Source organism: Mus caroli, chromosome 4 (assembly GCF_900094665.2).
Source record: "Mus caroli chromosome 4, CAROLI_EIJ_v1.1, whole genome shotgun sequence".
Classification (NCBI taxonomy): domain Eukaryota; kingdom Metazoa; phylum Chordata; class Mammalia; order Rodentia; family Muridae; genus Mus; species Mus caroli.
Genome location: NC_034573.1, coordinates 51,310,984 through 51,331,870, shown reverse-complemented (window position 1 = coordinate 51,331,870; position 20,887 = coordinate 51,310,984). Strand labels below are relative to the sequence as shown.

The following is a 20,887-nucleotide window of genomic DNA, read 5'->3' as shown; positions in this document are numbered from 1 at the left end:
CACTTAGGCTATTTTTTTTTTAAATACATAGTTTAAGTCCATTCTTCAGGTGAAAAGAAAAAAGCATGTCTTTAAACACAACAATCAACACTGTTTTGGTGTTCCTTGTTCATGTGTGTGTGTGTGTGTGTGTGTGCAAGCACGCCGAGTGTGTATGTGTACAAGTGTGTGTGAGTGGATACTGATCTATATACTGCTTCTATGCCATTGCCTAGGGTGGGCAGCATGCATGGGTAAGAGGAAGGGACATGCACCATGTAGTCCCAGTGCCGCCCAGCCTCTGCCACTGACAGACCCTGCCTCCCTCATCTCTAGAGGAGAAAGGCCAGGCTGTCAAGTCACAGGCTCTGGAGGAAAGTGCTCTGGAGTATAAACACTGCAGTGTGGAGTTCCTTCAGGAAGGTTTTTAACATCTACAGAAGCTAAACATTTCTTACAGCTGAGACTAAGCAGCGTATGTGCTGATGCAGGGTAGAGCCGAGCATCCGAGGCTGAACTAATGTCGAGCCTCTTCATCTCAGGCTTAAGGGGCAGGGAAGACTTTCCTCCAAGGATCTGCTCCATACTGGGAAAGTGACTGGGGCCCACGTGGGATCCTAGAGCCTAGCACAGTGATATGTCCAAAGCAATGGCTCAAATGTTTCCTGAATGAGAAAAAACAAACACCCGCCCCCCCAAAAAAAAATTTAAAAATACCCTCAAAGAACACAGAGAAAAGCTGGCTCTCTGACGGAGCTGTGATTTCCATCTTAATAGAATACACTAGAACTGTCAGGGAGGAAAGCTAGGAAACAGATGGCCATCTTTGGAGGGCAGTTCAGAGAAAAGAGCAAAACTGGGAAATGGAGAAGCCAGTGTGATAAAAGCCCTGTGAGTGGGAAGAGACAGGGTGTCTCACCTACTAATGGAGTCTATTCCCTCAAACGTCAGAACTTCCCTTCAATCTACTGCCACCAAAAGACCTCTTCATCTGCCACAGAAGGAACTCCACGGAGTGTGGGCACCGGCTGCCAATGCTTTCCTCAGTGTGGCCTCCACGAAGGTCCACATTTCCCTTCTAAACAGGACAAGAAATTTAAGGAAGTCATGATGCTTCCATGGTCTCTAGCAGACACCAGAAGACAGGGAATAGCTTGTTTGCTTTCTTGTACCACTCCTAGTACTAGCTTGCTCTCCATTCCCTGCAGCCTTTGCTTTCTGTCCTCAGTGGCTAGCATTTTTAATAACATTATGTTTAAAGGAATGAACCATCTCAGACGGTGCACACTTCCAACGTACGATTTTGGCTAGCAACTGCCGTCTCTGCCTTGGAGTTTTGCATCCTTATTAACCATAAGACAACTCCATCTTTTTATTTTGTGTCCAGTACTTATCAGTGAATAAGCTTTTCCCCGAAGTCAACACTAGTTTAATAAAAAAAACAAAAAAAAACAAAAAACAAAAAAGCAAAGATAACGTGTGGAGTGTACATATAAATATTGTGGAGTCACTACTTATTAGAATAACATATTAGAACTTATGACATAATAACATAAAAACAAAAATGAACTTTAGCAAGGTCTGATTTAATTATTGCTTGTAAGAAATAGCTTTAAAATAAAGGAAAAATAATGAAGGCTGGTTAGTTCTTCTTTCTTCCTCCTCCTTCCCCTTCCATGCCTTCTCCCCCTCCTCCCGCCTCCCACCTCCCCTTCCCCACCAGAAACGAAACATTTTCTCATCCAGAAACTCGGGGCACCTAACTAGTGAGCATCCCTATCAGATTGCCTGAGATGACAGGAAGAGTGGAGCTGGTACCCTCTGTGAAACCCGAGGCAGGGACACAAAGCACAAGAATAAATAAAGTGTGTTCTAAATGTCAAATTACCAATACAAAACTGCTCAAAACCTCACAACTGCAGCTCATGCAAATACCGTGTTAGGTCAGCTCCATAGTAGAAATACTGCATCTGCCCTGTGCCATTATCTCCCTTCTCATAAAAAAGAAAATTGTCATTCCCTCCTGAAGCCGACAGGCAGCTACGGAGGAAATACTGTACACCCATGTGTCACGAGACACACACACACACACACACACCACTGGCATACCTTTATTCACGAACACACATGCTTTATACAAGCACACAAAGGCATACACACCATCTTTAGGATTTGTAGCTGATTCCACGTTTGCACTTAAATTTCTATATTTTTCTCTTTGTCATCCTGAAAAACACTGGTTGTTCAAGCAAAAATAATCTCCCTCCTTCCTTCCTTCCTTCCCTCCTTCCTTCCTTCCCTCCTTCCTTCCTTCCCTCCTTCCTTCCTTCCTTCTTTGTTCCTCTCACCCCTTTCTCTTTCTATCCCCATGTGTTTAAGGTTTCCTTTCTCAGATCCAAAACAACTCATCCTACGCCACAACCACCTCTAAGGCTCACTTTAAAATAGAAAATAGTTATAAACACCTTATTTCTGACCATCTACCTTTCTAAGGCTGAGTCTGCTCCCCCTTTTATTTTCAATTATTGCCATTCTAAAAATACCCCTACCATCTTGAACCAAGCTGTTCAAATGTGTACAGGTTTCATCTGTGTTCCTGTTCCCCCGTCCCATCATAAAAATAGTCATTGCTCACTAAATATACTTTTCATATGAAGAAACGTAATCGTGAAAGTGTGTTCCCCTAAGCTGATGAGTCAGCAATAAAAGCAGACAAAGTCCTAAAGCTAATAACCCTTTTGGTTTGGCTCTCCCCCCCACCCCCCACAATCCCTTACTGTTCTCAACCTCCTGCTGTAGAATTGATTGCATCTGCAACATGAAGAGATATTGCCTTAAAAATACGGACTTTATATATTGTGACCATTAGGTGTTCCCAACTTCAAATGACTACATGTAAGAGAGATTGAATCCCCACTGCCCCTCTTTTGGGGCAACTATGGAAAGAAACACCATTCGTTTTTATGGCTGCTGGAGAAAATGGAGTCAACCCAACACTTCTGATGCCTCAGGCGAGACCCAGATGGGAAGCTGATGTGGAGGATAGTCAGAGCGCAGCGGGTGCACCAGGCTGGACCCTGCGGGTTGCCTTGGAATGGCCATGTCACTGCCTGCTCGTCACTGCCTGCTCCTCTGCAACACCCATCCAAGGCTGGCTTCAGTTCTGCCTGCAGCAACTATATTGACTCGTTTGTCACATCTGTGTCCCTTTGGATCAGTTGTGGAATAGTCCAAAGCCAGGGGCTTCTTTGAGTCACAAAGATATCCTTTCTCTTCTGCCCCTGGTCTCAGTTTGATGGGTGAACTTCCTGTTTGCTTCACTTTGCTTTTTTGTTTTTTGTTTTTTTTTTTTTTTATCATTGTGTATTGCAGCTTCTGGTCTACATGAGGGTTGTTGAGTTTGTATGCACTTTAATAAGTAGTCTATTAAAATGCTGCTGATTCAATAATTTCCTGGTTTCTCTGTAGAAACTCCTTCAGCAGAGGAGTTTCCTGGGCTGAAGACAGTTTATTCGTTGTCCTCCTCTTCCTGGTTAGCATAAATCCCTGCCTCCCAGCGCAAGGCCAGAGCACTCTTCCTCCGATTAACCCGTGTGGCCTCCAGGACCTGAAAAGAGATGGGGAAAAATTAGCACAGAGTTCGCATAAACCAACATCTTCCTTTTCTTCCCTCCATTCCATTTGCTCATTCGACATCATGTTCCCATGACAGAAGGCGACATCAGATCTGGTACTGCTGGGGTAGGTGACGAGCAGCAGAGACTGGACAAGGGGACGGACGGGGGAGGTGACTTCATTTCAAAGCCAAAATCCACGTACTACCTGGTTCACGATTTCCAATGTCCTTTTCTCACAGATTCACGGGTTTCTTTAAACTAGACTTGACTCTGCCCCAGGTTTCTTTGGTTTTGGCTTTGCTGTGCTGGAGGTTGAGCCCGGAGCATTGAGCATGCTGGACAAACACTCTACTGCTGAGTTCTCCCTGTATCCCGGAGCTGAACAGTCTAAAGTAACTCTCTCTGTACAAGCCGCCTGGTCCTGCTGTGCATAGACCTTTATGCTTTATTGAAACTGTTCGTCTGTGCCATCCGCAGCGGCAGCTGCTATCCACATGTGGCCAGTAGGCCTTTCAAGTACAGTCAGACAGCTGAGAGATGAAACATTTTAGTGAATTTAAATTTAAATTTAAATAGCTCCCCCACCCCACCCCACCCCACCCCCACGCCAGGCTAGCAACCACCATTTTGAACAGCGCAACTACAGACCCTCTTGGCTTCCCTGTAACTAAAGATGGGGAAGGTGTGTCTAACAATGGGCCAGTGTGGACCTGATGATGCAGCAGATCTGCCAACCCACAAGACACTAAGAAAATATTTATACCACAAGAATCTACTATGGCAGAGCTAAACACAAATGGCCATGAAGTGAGGGGAGAGGGAAGCTTTAAGGGCAGTAAAATGTCATTGTCATTCTGGTGTGAGCATCATCGAGGTCATGGACACTACTAATAAAAGAAATTAAAAGTGACAGTGTTGAGGCCAAGGAGGCTCGCTCCCTCCCTCCTGTCTATTAGAATCATCTGTGGGCTCCTGAGAGAAGATGTCAGGCCACCTGCTCCAGTTTTCATTTGGCTAGGATGGATCCAGATGAAAGGCATGGAAGAGGCCAGATCCAGGAAACAGCTCCAGGTCGGGCCACTGCAACAAGTGCAAGCTCATGCACTCCAGGCACCCTGGTATTCACTTAGGATGCAGAGTCTCTGACTTCAAAGAAAAGTCCTGGTTGGTTTTATTTCTGAGACACAACTGAACACTCTGCTTCTTTTAAAAATGATTATTTAGGCAAGGGGCGGTGACATTGGCAACTCCAGAAAGGCAGGAAGATGACTAGTCCTTTATTAACCTTAACACAATTCCCAGAGAGCTCTGCTCTATGGACTGAGGACAACTTATTTCAAAGGCAAACCATCCCAGTACCTCTGCCTTCCTGCCTCCCTCCAGTCTTAGGACCTGTATTTCTGTTCTGGAAGCTCAGCTAAGCAGTGGTCTTTCCCCAAGATGAATAGTCCTCCAATTAATTCAGTCTGAGGTCTGATGGAAGAAGAACTATCAATTCTATTCAAACAATCTCTAAAAAGCACTGTCTTTCCAATGCTTGGAGACCTCTAGCTAGCTGCTCAAATTGTAAGTGGTAGTAGTCAAATAAGGGGTGTGAAGCGGGCTGGAAAGATGGCTCAGCTCAGAGATGGTTAAGAGCACTGACTGCTCTTCCAAAGGTCCTCAGTTCAATTCCCAGTAACCACATGGTGGCTCACAACCATCTGTAATGGGATCTGATGCCCTCTTCTGGTGTGTCTGAAGACAGCTACAGTGTACTCATATAAATAAATCTTAAAAAAAAAAAAAGGGCAAATGGGTTAAACTCTGACTGACTCCATTAATATTCATGCTGGCATGTGATCCTCCTGCTTCTGCTTCACTAGAGATTGACTGGGTCCAACGCTATCTTCCTTGCACATCTTGACCAGAGTTTCTCTGTTCGAAGCCTCAGTGAGGATATGGGAGAGGGGCCTGACTCTCCAGGAGCTACTTCCTAAATGAGGCCAGAGTCAAGCAATGAGGACGGTCCACACCATGGTATTCTTAATATTCACTTTAACTCCTATAGACATCAGCAATCAATAGATTAAAACTACAGCTATAAAATATAGTTATTTTACTGATAATGAACCATGTTCAAAATACATATAATGCTGGAGGTTGGCACAACCCATGTGGAGAACAATTTGCAAGAGCTGGGAAATAAATTAAGTATGCCCAGTTGTAGGCACAGGAACTGCTTCATGGATACCTGGGGAAATGTGTGGCAATGCTCATTGGTGCTTGCCTAGTGTGCAAGAGGACCTGAGTTCAATCTCCAGCACCATAAAGCAAAGGGACAAGCAAACCCCAAAAGAAACGTCCACCAGAAACAACTCGCTCTCCATCTCCAATACAGGAAAGTGACCAAAGAACAATTTTATTCATTCAACTGAATGCTGCTTAGCAATTCTAACAAATACACTATAAGAACGCATCGACAAACATTAAAACAGGAGCTGGAGAGGTGGCTCAGTTGTTCAGAGAACTGGCTGCTTTGCAGAGGACCCAGGTTCAATTCCCAGTACCCACATGGCAGCTTACAGGCACTTGTAACTCCAGTTCTAGGCCAACGCCTTCTTCTGGCCTCCAAGGGCACTGCATGTACATGGTGCATGTACATACAAGCAGCCCAAATATCACACACATAAAATAAAAAATAAAATAAAATAAAATTTAAAATAAATAAATATAAGCAATACATAAAGAGGATACTACCATGTGACTTACAGTTTATAAAAATTTTAAAACATGCAAAAAACCCAAAGTTTTTCCACATATATATATATATATATATATATATATATATATATATATACATGGAGTACTATACATATGTAATATGTATGTCATATAAAAACATGCACAAACACAAACACCACTGCATTAATTGAGACCCCCATCAGAGGAGATAAAGAGTGACACACAGAGGAGTGGGAACTGGGAGAAGTGACATTAGGGCTTGAATTGGATCTGCCACATTCAATTCTCTGAGAAACAGAAATGCTATGGAATTACAGGAACGGGGCAGTGAGAGAGGCAGATGCTGCCATCCTAAGGCAGGGGAACCTGCAGGCTGGGCTCCGTGCCTTCAGGAGCGTGTGTGCCTGCTGCCTTCTCAACTCTTCTATAGTGCCTGAAGCAGGGCTGATTCTCCATAAACTATGAACTGTGTAGATGAATGGTTTTCTGTACAATTCTGTACACTTGAAACAGTTCTTCTGAAATACAAATTCAGTACAGTAGAAATGAAAATATAAAGTGTTGTGCTTTCTTACAGAAAAAAAAAACAATGTTGAAAAAAAGAAAAAAAACTTTTTTTTTTCCTAGAGCTGAGGACCGAACCCAGGGCCTTACGCTTGCTAAGCAAGTGCTCTACCACTGAGCTAAATCCCCAACCCCAGAAAAAAAAAAAAAAAACTTTTTTTAAGAAAAGGAATAAAAATAGAACTAAAACTATCTAGAGAGTGCTTGCCCGACATTTCCCTGGATTCAGTCCTAGGCACACATGTGTATGTGTATATGTATATGTATATACATGTATGTGTGTATTTATGTATGTGTGCATGCATTTATGTGTGTAGACATACAACACTTTACATGTTTAATTTGGTGGTGGGGAAAGATGAGGTTTCTCTGTGCAGCTATGGTTGTCTAAGAACTCACTATGTAGACCAGGCTGACCTTGAACTCACAGGGATCCTCCTGCCTGTGTCTTTTAATCTCCTGCCTGGGATTAAAATCATGTGACACCATGCCTGGCTTTACATTAAAAAAAATTTTTTTTTCAAATATATATGTATATGTCCTGGATCCAATCCATGTGTGTGGGTGTGTGTGAGAGTACCTATTTATCAGGTGCCTACAGAGGCCAGAAGAGGGCATCAGAACCTTTGGAGCTAACGTTACAGGTGATTGTGACACACCAGATGTTGTTGGTGCTAGGAATCAAACTCCCCTAGTCCTTGGCAGGAACATGAAGAATTTTTAACTACGGAGCCATCTCTCCAGCCACACAAGTATTGCATTCTTAGAGCACCTATATTTGTGAAATCTCTGTTAATGGAACTTGTATGGGGAAAGAGGAGGTTTGGGGAAAGACCACTGCTTAGCTGAGCTTCCAGAACAGAAATACAGGTCCTAAGACTGGAGGGAGGCAGGAAGGCAGAGGTACTGGGATGGTTTGCCTTTGAAATAAGTTGTCCTCAGTCCATAGAGCAGAGCTCTCTGGGAATTGTGTTAAGGTTAATAAAGGACTAGTCAAAAATCACAAGATTGGCCTGTAGGGGTGGCACTGCTTGCTAACCAGACTAGAATTCATTTGCTACTTGTGCCTGAAGAAACTACAAGAATCCACACAGTCTGCCAACAGTTGCCCTCAAGTTCAACATCTTCCAGACCCTTGGGTGACCAAGGTCTTCTCCAACCCCATGTCCCAGCACAGCACAGCACAGCGGTGTTCACTATCATCTGGACACCAATATTTAAGTCAGCTCCCCAATTCAGAAAGGTCAGGCAGAAAACACACATGGAGAGGAGGCTTTTTCTTGACATTCTTATTGAACACAGCATAAGACAGCAAACCACAACCACGTGCACCAAGATCAGGCATGCATCAGGACGCAGACAGACAAGTTTGAAAAGTACCTCGGAAGTCACCTTGCAAGACAGTAACTTAGAGGTGTACTGGCAGAGAGGGAAAAGACCAAGGTTAGTACATGGCAGAGGCACATTCACAGACTCCCCCGCCCCCAGCGGCTGGGCTCTGGCACCATGCCAGAAGTGAGTAGAGAGGCAAGAGGCTTGGGAGGAGGGGGAGGATCATTATACAACCTCTCAAGTATTGCTTCATCTGATATTTGTTTATTTAAACATCTGTATCTCTTGAGGCAAGTAGATACTCTAATACTCATTAATACAAATATCAGATAAGCCGAGGTTTGTTAATTCAAGGTCTTGTTTTCATTTTTCTGTTGAATTAACAGGATTTCGTCTCCCCCATTGTCTAACCAGCTGCCCACCAGCGAGGACCTAGATGGCCATTCCGGATTTGATGGATTCTATAACCAAATGTCCTTTTCTTTTCCTGAGGGCTTCTCTGAACCATAAACAGTCCTGTACCCCATTGCATCATTACAGTAAGACCCCAAGAGTAGAATGAAGAGGGGGGATATGAAGGGAAAGGGAAGAAGGGAATGGAGAAGGAGGAAGGGAGGAAGGGTCAGGTTTGCGGGGCAATTTCTCTAAAACAGACCTAAGGATGGCACTGTCAGTAAAGGAGGCCAGCCTCCCTCATTGGAACCTGTGGGTCTAGATGAGATTCCAAGCTTGGGACGGTTCTTGGATAATCTTTCGGGATTACTATTTAGGACTAGTGTGGGCTAGGAAATGGGGTGTTCTGTTAGTTCCTAGAGACACTCACCGGAGATAACACAGGACAAGGTAGCTGGTCCAGGTGGGTGAAGATCGGTAGAGAGGGCAGGGAGCAGTTTGCCCAAGTTCTAAGCAGGGAGGCAGGGGAACCTTTTGAAAAGTGAGTTTTTGTTCTGTTCTTTTGTCACTGAGTCATTTGACAAATGAAGGTGACAGCATGAACCACAGGAGGCTCTTAAGAAGGCAGAAATCCAAGAGGCCATGTGTCACCCTAAAAACAATGTGTATGAATGGCTCAGGAGGACAGAATTGAATGGCCCTGAAGACAATCACCGTTAGCTTTTAGGGACAAGAAGGCCAACTCCATAACCACCACCAAGCCACCCATCCTTTCCAGAAACAGGGAAAATGGAGAAGGGCTAGGGACCAACTTGGGGAAATGAAGCTTGCTCTTCTCTACACAGAGGCGTAGAAAGGTGCCCTACACTGAAAGGGCTGAGAGACAGGCTGGCAGGTGGCTTGGAAATCAATTCAGGCTGACACCCATATAATTTTTCAAGAAGTAATTTGAGTATGGGTTTTTGAGATTTGAGTCTTCATTAAAAGGCACAAGTAGGGATATGGGGGTTAGAGTTTGTCCTATCCCTAAAACTCTTCAACAATTGACAGATTTTGTTCTAGGGTGATTCGAGGAAAAAAGCTCAAAACACCCAGCCCTCAAATAAAAATAAATTGATTCACTCGTAGGTTTCTGCCTTAGCCAACATGTTCCTTTACTTGGGTGAGATAGAGACAGGAAGCCATTAGCAGTTGGAGAAAACTGGGCCCCATTGGCACCTGATGTGGGTTCCTGAGTGTCAGAGTCTACCAGAAAGGGGTGGGGTGGGGTGGGGTCTAGTGTTCTGCCTGTGACATAAGTACCTCTTTCCACTATGTCCCAGGTAGACCCTGACCATGTTATCTTCCTATTTCACATTTCCAATGTCTGGGGTTACAGGCCTGTGCACCAGGCTTGGAGATCACTTTCCTCCACTTAACATCAGCACTCCAGTGCAAAAAAGCACACACAATCAACACAGAATGCACTGAGAAAGCATTTACGTGGGTCATGACTGAATGGCCCAGGGCTCTTCAGCTCATGGTCAGCAAAGCTGCTGCTGTACACTGTTGAATCAGGTGGAGGGAAGCAACCCTATGCTTCTAAGACTGCACTTCAGACGGCAACTAAAAACACCTAAAGAAGGACTCTACACCCAAAGGGGCTGCTAACATGGTTTAGTAGACAGTAAGCAGCTGCTGGTACCTGCCCAGTGAAATGCAGTAGAACTGTCTGCAGCTGCTACCTAAGCCAGGGCTCCATCCACAGAGAAGCCTCTTGGCTGCACAGCAGAGATATTCCTTCGTGATTAAGAAGAGGTGTGTGTGTGTGTGTGTGTGTGTGTCTTCTTTATCCCTCTAGCTGAAAAGGGGCCTTCAGCATCTGGCATTCATCCAGGAAACTCTCTAACTTGGGATTATCCAGCCAGGACATGAAAGTCATTGAGTTGGCAGGGACTTCCTACTGTGAACCTCAGAGCATTAAAGTTGAGAGTAACTGCATAGCTCATCCAAACTTGGAAGAGTGAAAGGGGATGTTGTTCATAAACATACAGGTCAACAGGTAGACACTAGGTAGTTTATCAATTCAAGCTACTTATGACCTCAGTATAATGGGGTTGGGGGGAGCGGGGGTCCCAGGGGTGGGAGGAGTACTTTGGTGAAAGATATGACTGAGTCTCTAGGGTGTTTGTACATAACCTGGGGCTGCCCCTTCCAGGCTTGTGGGGAACCCTTCAGAACACCTCTTAAATCTCTTACTGGACAAGGAAACCACAGAGCAGATGACTTCCTTTCATAGGGCACACAACCACCATGTACAGAGTTGGGAAGGTTGAAGGGAGAGGGATAGTTGTGTGGTTTTTAGCGGTCATTTAAAATGTCTCTTTCCTGTCCAACTACACACCCAAAGAACCCCAAACAGACTTAGTCTCTTGAGCAGTGTGCAACATATACAAGGATAGATCACAATGCAGCTTTTGAAGCCCGAGGGCACATCCAGAGAGTGCATCCTTCTTCGATGTATTGCCCAGGCACATCATCTTCCTCCACCCCACCATCTCATGGACCAGCCTTGCCCACCACCTCAAGCTTGACTTAGCCACCAAACAACCAGCTCTTGATACTTAGTCCCTGAGGCACATTAAACCACTCATTTGAAAATAGGTTTCAGAGTCATGAAGCAAGCAAGAGAAGCAGATAAATTGCACACACATCCAGGACACAGGCATGCCACACTGAAGGTCACCTTCAGAAAAGAGAAAGGAAAGGAGGAAAAACTTACACTACTATCATCCATTCTCTCGCGCCTTTTAGATTTGTGGGTCTCATAGTCTTCCATGAGGGTCTGCATCAGGTTCTTGGGCCGCTGGGTTCCGGCAGCCTCTTCAGGGGCTAAGTCAGGCTGTAAGCTGGGACCTTCAGTTGTGGGGGATGGAGGAGGTTTGACTTTCTCTATTTTCCCTGAAACAACACGAAGAAAACACCCTTTCTAAGCTCATCTGCTCAGCAGGCACTGCTTGTAGAAGGAAGAAAAAAAAAAAAACTGTCTCGCAGGCGGGCACGCGCACACACTTGCAAACTCAAGAGCAGAGCGAAGTCATGGTTAAGTCAAAGGGTTTCATTAAGAGAATGAAGTGCAAACCTGTTCAACACACACCACAGTGACACCAGAGCTAAAGTTCACTCAAATGGGACTGGCAGGCACTTTGCAACACATCAGGCAGGCAGGCAGGCAGGCAGAAAGACAGACAGATAGACATTAGCTCCAAGATTGTGGAGACGAATTCTCTCAGATCGTATCATAAGGCTGTCAGAGGTTGCAACACTATAGAGACCAACTTCTCACAGGTAAGGAAGCTGAGAATCTACAAAGGCCACCTGAGCCAAAGTCGGTCCCCGGCACTCCCAGCATCCTTTGCTCCCTGCATCAGGGGTAATCAATTATTAGTTGACCTGCCCTGGTATAGAGAAGTCTTTGAATGAGAATAAGACTCCAGCTTCCCAGGAGACACCAGTCTTAATTGGCCAGCTTCTTTCATTTATCTTACCTGCTAAGGTCCCAAAGACCTTCTGCTAAGGCCCTAGACTTTCTGGAATGAGTGACAATAGAGGTGGAAAGGTAAGATTGAGCTCTTGAGATCGCCCCTCAAGAGTTGCCAGGCGGGGAGATTTGAGCAATGGGGTGGGGCCTCTAGGCATACTCAGCATCCTTCGAACATATGCCAGGCAGACAGACACTGGTTCCAAATATCCAGGGACACGTACGTGTTCATTCACAGATCACAACAGTAGGCTGCCAAGAGACCTTGGAGATTCATGTTTCTTAAGACAGTATCTCACGTTGTGAAGGATGGCCTTGAACTCACTGACTTCAAAACTCACTTCTGCTTCTTCCTCCCAGGCGCTAGGGTTACAAGCTCAGCCACGGCACCTGCCTTATGCCTTGCTGGTGACTGAATCCAAGCAAGCACTCTACCAACTGAGCCCCTCAGCTCCTAGAGACCCACTTCTCACAGGTGGTAAATCCCCAGCCTTCACTTCGGGATCATCAAGGCATGCGTGGGTGGATTTTAGTGCTACAGAGACTCAACTACATCGATGAGATGGAGCAATAGTGAATGGTTTTCTTATACATCTTTAATCCCAGCACTTGGGAGGCAGAGACAGAGGTAGACAGATTTCTGTGAGTTCCAGGACAGCCAGATCTACACAGAGAGAGAGCAGAGTTGAAGAGCAGGTGGGAAGTTTGATGCTGGCCTTGAACTCAGTATGTGGCTAAGGATAATCTTGAGCTTATACTCTTCTCGAACGCTGGAAATATAGGCATATGCCACTATATCTAACTTTAGGTTGTACTGGGGACCAAACTCCGGGACTCATGTATGCCAGGCAAGCCTCTACCAACTGGGCCACAACCCCAGACTCACAGTGGTCTTTTAAATGAAACTTTGAGAAACAGTACATTAGAGTGGTAAGCATGCATGCTCTAGATCTCGAGTCTAGAGCCAGGATGCTGGAGTTCGAACCCATTACTTACCAGCCATCAGTCAAATAGCTCTGGGCCAGTTCCTTACTGTTAATGTTACATAGTTGCTATAAAGACTAAGTTAACATTGGTAAAGGTTAATATCCAGAACAGAAAGCATCCAATGATTGTAGCTGCTATTTGACTGGAATCTGAAGAAATAATACAACCGAGGGATGAGACTGTGTAATCCCTTGGGCATTCTACATACGATCCGTGCAAGGCTGGAAAGCCAGAACCATTGTTCAACACACTGCCAGGTTGATGACTGTTGCTGGCCGCCCTCTCAAATGTCCAGACCATCTCCCACCAACCCTCCTTCCAACAGTAAATATCTAGGGAGCAGAGTAAACTGTCTACGCGTAGCTTCTGGTTTTCACACTGATGTCTTTGCCAGGTAAGACTTTATTTTAAGGTCTATGAGAGCCATTTTCTTACTATGCTGTCTATCATCTCTGGATTCTGAAGTGACTGTCATCTGTAAACTGTAAAAATCACAGGAAGACACAGATCATTCCAATCGTCTATAAATCCTTTTCACTCATTTCAGTGAGGAACCTGTCACATGGGGTTTCCATCTGTCCTGACTCCTGGATCCCAGCAGAATAAGGCACAAGGTAAGAGGCAGTGTGTACTTAATAAGCCAATATGTTTATTGTAGAATGTGTACAACCACTTTAGGTGGGACCAACACTCCCCCACCACCAGAGAATCCCAGGAAAGAGGCCCCCTCCCAACACTTGGAAGTCAGAGGCAGGAGCATCATCATGAGTTCAAAGCAGCCTGTGCTACACAATAAATTCCATACCAGCCTGGATTACAGAGTGTGACTCTGTCTCAAACGCAAGTGAATAAACACAAACATATACAAACAAACAAACTCTGGGACTCAGACTGCAGGACTCAATGCTCTGGAAGGATCCTAAGGTTGTTCTTATGGCAAGTCCTTCACGACCCTCATGACATTTAATTCTTACATGCACGATGGCTAGACAGAGCGGATAATTATGGCTCGGATCATGAAAGCCCAATGCTGATTCCAGCCAGCATCACATCTGAGAACAATAGACAGAGTTAGTTCGGAATTGTGGCCAATTCCAATATGATGGAATGAGAAAGTTCCCATAGAGAAGCAAGTAGGCCATTAGAAAAGACAATGCCTGCCTAGCAGAAGAAAACCTATGGAAAACCTAGAACAGAAAGTAATGCCAGCGACGGTCACTAGAGGTCGCAGAAAGCAAGGCTGTCTTAGCAGGGCTGGAGGAGGAGCCTCCAAAGAGGTGATTGGTGGCAGAAGAGACTTTGGATATCCAACCCCAAGGAAGAACTGTCACAGGCCTCAGAGACAAAGGAGAAACTGGTTCTGTTCTACAAACTTCTGGCCATCAGCCTTGATGTTTTCACAGGATGCTAACTTGGTCAGCTCTCTATGCTGGGCTTTAAGACCACCAAGCATCCTTCCTACAGTATGGTACAAGTCATGTCTTAGAACTCCATAACCCATCTTAGGAGTCACACAAGCCACTGGAAAGAATGGGAACTGTTCCACACCTGACTCCTTCCTCAGGGTCCTGAGTTCAGAGTCAAAGACTTCTCAGAGGATTATGGGAAACATGTGGTATTTCCCCAACACAGCAGTCCATGGGGTCATTACAAGAATGAAATGCATACGGTCTGTGCATACGTCTGAATAGCGAGTCACATCAACCTATGGCCTCACGAGGGCCCTACAAGTTCTATGACCTAGGGAACGTGTATTAGAAGAATCTGCAAACTGTGGAGTATCCTGGGTGTTGTGTGCATCTCCTGGCTCCCGTATCCTTAGCTTTCATCCCTGTTTGGCCCATCAAACCTTGCTCTTCTTGAATTTGTCTCTTCACTGGGTGAACGATCAAGTACCTGAAAATGGCCTCCCTATTCAGTGATTAGCATCCTTGCTATCCAGACGCGCCCTGGACTGGAGAGAGGGCCATCTCACAGAACGCCTGCATCCCTGGGAAACAAGAGCAGACCATGCCAGGCAGAGCTCAGGGTGGGCCTCTGTTGGTTTAGGCTGAAGACTGGGGTTGACATTTACAGAGTATGGAACAGGTACCGTGTAACATTATACAACTGTCACAAAGAAACCAACAGGACAAAAATCAGCCTGCATTTCCCAGTAGACGAAAGGAAACATCATCAACTTACTTCATAAACATAGTCCTGTCTAAAATAATGGAGTAAATTTGAACCTCATATTTTGGGGGTAATTGAGGGCAGGCAGCCCCACACGGCTGGGCTGATCTCTATTACCCTGGCTATATGAAATAATCGTCAGTGCTACAAACAAATCAATAGCATTACATAAACAAACTTGTCAAACAATAGGTTTTTTAGAAAGGTGTGTGAGGGCCAGCAAGGTGGCTCAGAGCGTAAAAGTATTTGCTGCCAAACCCAATGGCCTGAGTTCAATGTCTGGGACCTATATAGTGTAAGGGGATAACTGACTCCTGCAAACTGCTCTCTGACCACTACATGTGCATCAAGGCATGTGCACACTCACACCCACCTATACACCCACACACAATAAATATGTGTATGTGTGGTAGTTTGAACAAGAATTGCTCACATAAGCTCACATATTTGGATCCTTACTCACCAAGGAGTGGTACTATTTGAAGGAATTAGAAAGATTAAGAGGTATGTCCTTGTTGGAGGAAGTGTATCACTGGGGGGGGGGGGGTCTGGGCTTTGAGGTTTCAAAGGCCCATGCCAAGCCCAGAATGTCTCTCTCTCTCAGTCTCTCTGACTCAGATCTCTCTCTCCCTTCCTCTCTCCCTCTCTCTTTCTCTCTCTCTGTGTCTTTCTGTCTCTCTGTCTCTCTCTCTGTCTCTCTCTCCCTCCCTCTCTTTCTCTCTCTCTGTCTCTCTCTCTGTGTCTTTCTGTCTCTCTGTCTCTGTCTGTCTCTGTCTGTCTGTCGTCTGTCGTCTGTCGTCTGTCTCTCTCTCTCTCTCTCTCTCTCCCTCCCTCTCTGCCTGTGAATCAGGATGTAGCTCTTAGCTACTGCTCTAGCATCTATCTGCAGGCAGGCATGCATCCTGCCATTATGATAACAGATTACACTTCTGAAACTGTTTTAAATGTTTTCTTTATAGGAGTTGTTTTGATCATGTCTTCATGAGGACTCACATATGCACAAACTGGTAGTTAAGTGACACTCAGAAATGATCAGGAAGCTACAGTAGGGAATCGGGTTAGGTGAGAAAATGTCCGTGTTTTAAAGCGACACATCTTAAATGTTCCTTGGGAGGTTTGCTTTGAGGGGAAGAAAGGGATAGATGAAGCATTCCAAAACTCAACCAACTGTTGAACCAGGACTTAAGAACTGGGAGCTGGGAGCTCACTATAGCAAAATTACCTCTCTTTTTTTTTTTTTGAAAGATTTATTTATTATTATAAATAAGTGCACTAATTCTGCCTTCAGACACACCAGAAGAGGGTGTCAGATCTCATTACAGGTGGTTGTGAGCCATGATGTGGTTGCTGGGATTTGAACTCAGGACCTTCAGAAGAGCAGTCAGTGCTCTTACCCACTGAGCCATCTTGCCAGCCCACAACATTACTTTTTATGTCTGTAATGTTCCCTAACAAATAAGATATACCAAAATGTAAAGAAGAAGAAAAAAGAAAGAAAACCTTTGCTTTTGTGCGTGCATGCAAGTGTGAGTGCATGGGTGTGGGATGATTTTACCAGCTGAGTCATCTTTCTGGCCCTATGTTTAATTTTTAAGAAATAAATTTAGCTATATTATTAATTAAAATTTTTATCTTTACTTTTTCACACAGAGACTTTTTGAAATTAAATTTTTCCTTTTTATTATAACTTGTTCATGGTTTTTGAATACTGTTCTTTTGTTTGTTTTTTGGTAAAAATAAAATGTTTTTGAAGTGCTTTTGTTAAAAAAAAAAAAAGAGTTGTTTTGGTGATGGTGTCTCTTCATAGCAGTAGTAGCCTAAGACAGTATATACATATATATGCAAATAAATAAATAAATAAATAAATAAAGTCAGTAATTTAAGAGGTGTGCTGGTATGTGGAAGAACCCTCAAGAGAAGACTCCTGGTTTCAGTGTTGGTGTGGTTGTGAGCCTCGAATACATGAGTGGGGTTGCAGATCCCTCAAATTCATTTAACAGGAGAAGTCTGTTTCATGGAATTCCCATTAATATCACAAGGAAAATGGTTCAAGAAATCAATTGTCTAATGTATACTGCCTGACCAGCTCCCAAGAAAAGTCATGACACACGTTCAGCCAATATCTAAACAAAGGCACAAAGCTATATATAAAGCTATATACCAGAATTTCCTCGCTTTCTTTTTCATATTTAAACCGCCTTCTCTGCCTATGGGAGAAGAGTTAGACTTGTCACATTTAGTGATAGAGTATTATTTAGCCACTATCAATCATGTTTTAACCTCTGGAATTTAGAGGAATATTTAAGGGGAAATGAGAAAAAGCAGTTCCCCAAAGTTGATTTAAAAGTGTTTAAGTTGGCCTGACCAGTGGCACGGAGCCCTGAGCAGACCTTGGGCCCGAACTCTGCAGCCAGTCCCACAACACTCATAGGAAGCTCCACTCCCAGGTGCTCTAACACAGGAGCCCAGGAGCCCAGGAGCCCAGGGGCTTGGTCACACCAGGATCTCAAGGTCCCAGAGGCAGCTTTACTCCCAGGAGCTCTGATACACCCAGGATCTCAGGATCCCAGAATCACAGGATCACAGAGACGCTGGACTCTGAGGAGTTCTGACACAACCAGGATCACAGGAAGGACAGGCCCCAGTCAGATATAGTGAGGGCAGGTAGCACTAGCAAGAACAAGATCGCAGGAGGTAAGCGTAAGAATATAAGCAACAGAAACCAAGGTTACTTGGCATCATCAGACCCCAATTCTCTTAACATAGCAAGTCCTGGATACACCATCACATCAGAAAAACAAGATTTGGATCTAAAATCACTTCTTATGATGATGATACAGGACTTTAAGACAGACATAAATAACTCCCTTTAAAAATACAGGAGAACACAGGCAAATAGCTAGGAGCCCTTAAAGAGGAAACACACAAATCCCTTAAAGAATTACAAGAAAACACAATCAAACAGGCAAAGGAAATGAACAAAACCATCCAAGATCTAAAAATGGAAACAGAAACAATAAAGAAATCACAAAGGGAGACAGCCCTGGAGTTAGATAACCAAGGAAAGAGATCAGGAGTCATAGATGCAAGCATCACCAACAGAATACAAGAGATAAAAGAGAGAATCTCAGGTGCAGAAGATACTATAGAAAACATTGACACACAGTCAAAGAAAATGAAAAGAAAAAAAAAAGATCCTAACCCAAAACATCCAGGAAATCCAGGACACAATGAGAAGACCAAACCTAAGGATAATAGGAATAAAAGAGAGTGAAGAGTCCCAACTTAAAGGGCCAGTAAATATCTTCAACAAAATTATAGAAGAAAACTTCCCTAACCTAAAGAAAGAGATGCCCATGAACATACAAGAAGCCCACAGAACGCCAAATAGACTAGAACAGAAAAGAAATTCCTCCTGTCACATAATGATCAAAATACCAAATGCACCAAAGAAAGAATATTAAAAGCAGTAAGGGAAAAAGGTCAAGTAATATATAAAGGCAGACCTATCAGAATCATACCAGATTTCTCACCAGAGATTATGAAAGCTAGAAGATCCTGGGCAGATATCAAACAGACCCTAAGAGAACACAAATGCCAGCCCAGGCTACTTTACCCAGCAAAACTCTCAATTACCATAGAAAACAAGATATTCCATAACAAAACTAAATTTACACAATATCTTTCTACAAATCCAGCCCTACAAAGGATATAGATGGAAGCTTCAAGCACAAGGAGGGAAATACACCCTAGAAAAAGCAAGAAAGTAATCTTTCAGCAAACCCAAAATAAGACAGCCATACAAACACACTTCCACCTCTAACAACAAAAATAACAGGGAGCAACAATCACTTTTCTTTAATATCTCTTAACATCAATGGACTCAACTCCCCAGTAGAAAGACATAGACTAACAGATTGGATATGTAATCAGGACCCAGCATTTTGCTGCATACAGGAAATGTACCTCAGAGACAAAGACAGACACTACCTCAGAGTAAAAAAGATTGAAAAACAATTTTCCAATCAAATGATCCCAAGAAACAAGCTGGAGTAGCCATTCTAATATCGAACAAAATTGGCTCAATAGAAACAAATATATAAAAGTTGGGGGTCTTAGACAGATGCACTTAGCACTTAAAACAAGCAGAATGCATAGTAACAAACTCTTATCTAGGACCAGTTGGCTATTCTGGGTCTTTTGTGGTTCCATATCAAATTGAGGATTTTCTTTCTATTTATGTGAAGAATGAGATGAGGATGTTGATTGTGACTTCATTGAATCAGTAAATTGTTTTGGTAGGAAAGTCATTTTTCACAATGTTAATTCTACCAAGCTATACACTTAGGTGGTCTTCAAATTCTAGTATGTTTCTTAATCTCTTTCTTCACACATTTAAAGTTTTCATTGTAGAGTTTTTTTTTTTACCTCTTTTGTTATGTGTATTCTAAATATTTTATTTGAGAAACTAGGAAGAGGAGCGTGTCCATGATCTCTTTCTTTTTTTTTTTTTAAGATTTATTTATTTATTATATGTTAAATACACTGTAGCTGTCTTCAGACACTCCAGAAGAGGGCGCCAGATCTCATTACAGATGGTTGTGAGTCACCATATGGTTGCTGGGATTTGAACTCATGACCTTTGGAAGAGCAGTCAGTGCTCTTAACCGCTGAGCCATCTCTCCAGCCCCCATGATCTCTTTCTCAGCATGCTTGATACTAGTATATATTAAGACTGGTAAATTTTGCAAGTCAATTATGTATCATAACACTTTGCTGAAATTATTGAGAATGTCTACAATTTTTTCTAGTCGAATTTTGGGAACATTGGGTATAAGATAATATAATCAACTGAAAATAATTTGACTTAATATTTTCCCATTTGTATCCTTTCTCTTGCCTTATTGCTCCAGCTAATGCTTCAATCACATTATGGATGAGTAGTAGGGACAGTGGGCAGTCCTCTCATATTCCTGATGTTAATGGGGCTTATTAATGGTTCTATTCATTTAGGATGATATTGGCCACGAGTTTGTCATACATAACCTTTTTTATGCTGGAATATGTTTCCTACAGTCCTACTTGTTCTAGGGCTTTTATTAAGAATGCTTGTTGAGGGGCTGGAAAGATGGCTCAGTGGTTAAGAGCACTCACTGCTCTTGCTCTTCCAGAGGTCCTGAGTTCAATTCCCAGCAACCACATGTGGCTCACAACCATCTGCAATGGGATCTGATGCCCTCTTCTTGTGTGTCTGAAGAAAGCAACAGTGTACTCACATACATAAAATAAATAAATCTTTTTTTAAAATGCATAATCTTTTCAAAGACTTTTTCGTTTCGTTTCTTTTCTTTTTCCTTCCATTGAGATGATCATATGATTCTTGTATTTTTTTTTGTCCATGTATTTGGCTTATTACATTTATTTTTTATATATGTTAAAACAGTAAAAATTAAAATCAATGAAAAAAAAAGTGTTTAAGTTGGGTGTGGTGGTAAACTCTTATATTCCTAGTGAAGCAGGAAGACCTCAAGTTCAAGGCCAGCCTGAACTAATTAGACTATCAAGTGAGAATTTAACCAAAAGGAAAAAAAAAAAAAAA

General features: G+C 43.4%; 1 protein-coding gene across 4 annotated transcripts in view; it reads right to left on the bottom strand.

Annotated features, from left to right (window-relative positions):
- Positions 1 to 3,266: 3,266 nt before the first annotated feature.
- Positions 3,267 to 20,887, bottom strand: part of LOC110293506 (A-kinase anchor protein 2) — a 107,526-nt gene continuing 89,905 nt past the window's right edge. For 2 of the 4 annotated variants that reach the window (XM_029475713.1, XM_029475712.1), the window contains exons 3-5: positions 11,371 to 11,549; positions 8,265 to 8,303; positions 3,267 to 3,586 (exon numbers count right to left, since the gene is read on the bottom strand). In XM_029475713.1, coding sequence (XP_029331573.1) covers positions 3,488 to 3,586; positions 8,265 to 8,303; positions 11,371 to 11,549 — 317 coding nt within the window. In that variant the 3' untranslated portion in view covers positions 3,267 to 3,487. The remainder of the gene's footprint in view (positions 3,587 to 8,264; positions 8,304 to 11,370; positions 11,550 to 20,887) is intronic. The other 2 variants (XM_021161353.2, XM_021161351.2) reach the window with 2 other exon arrangements.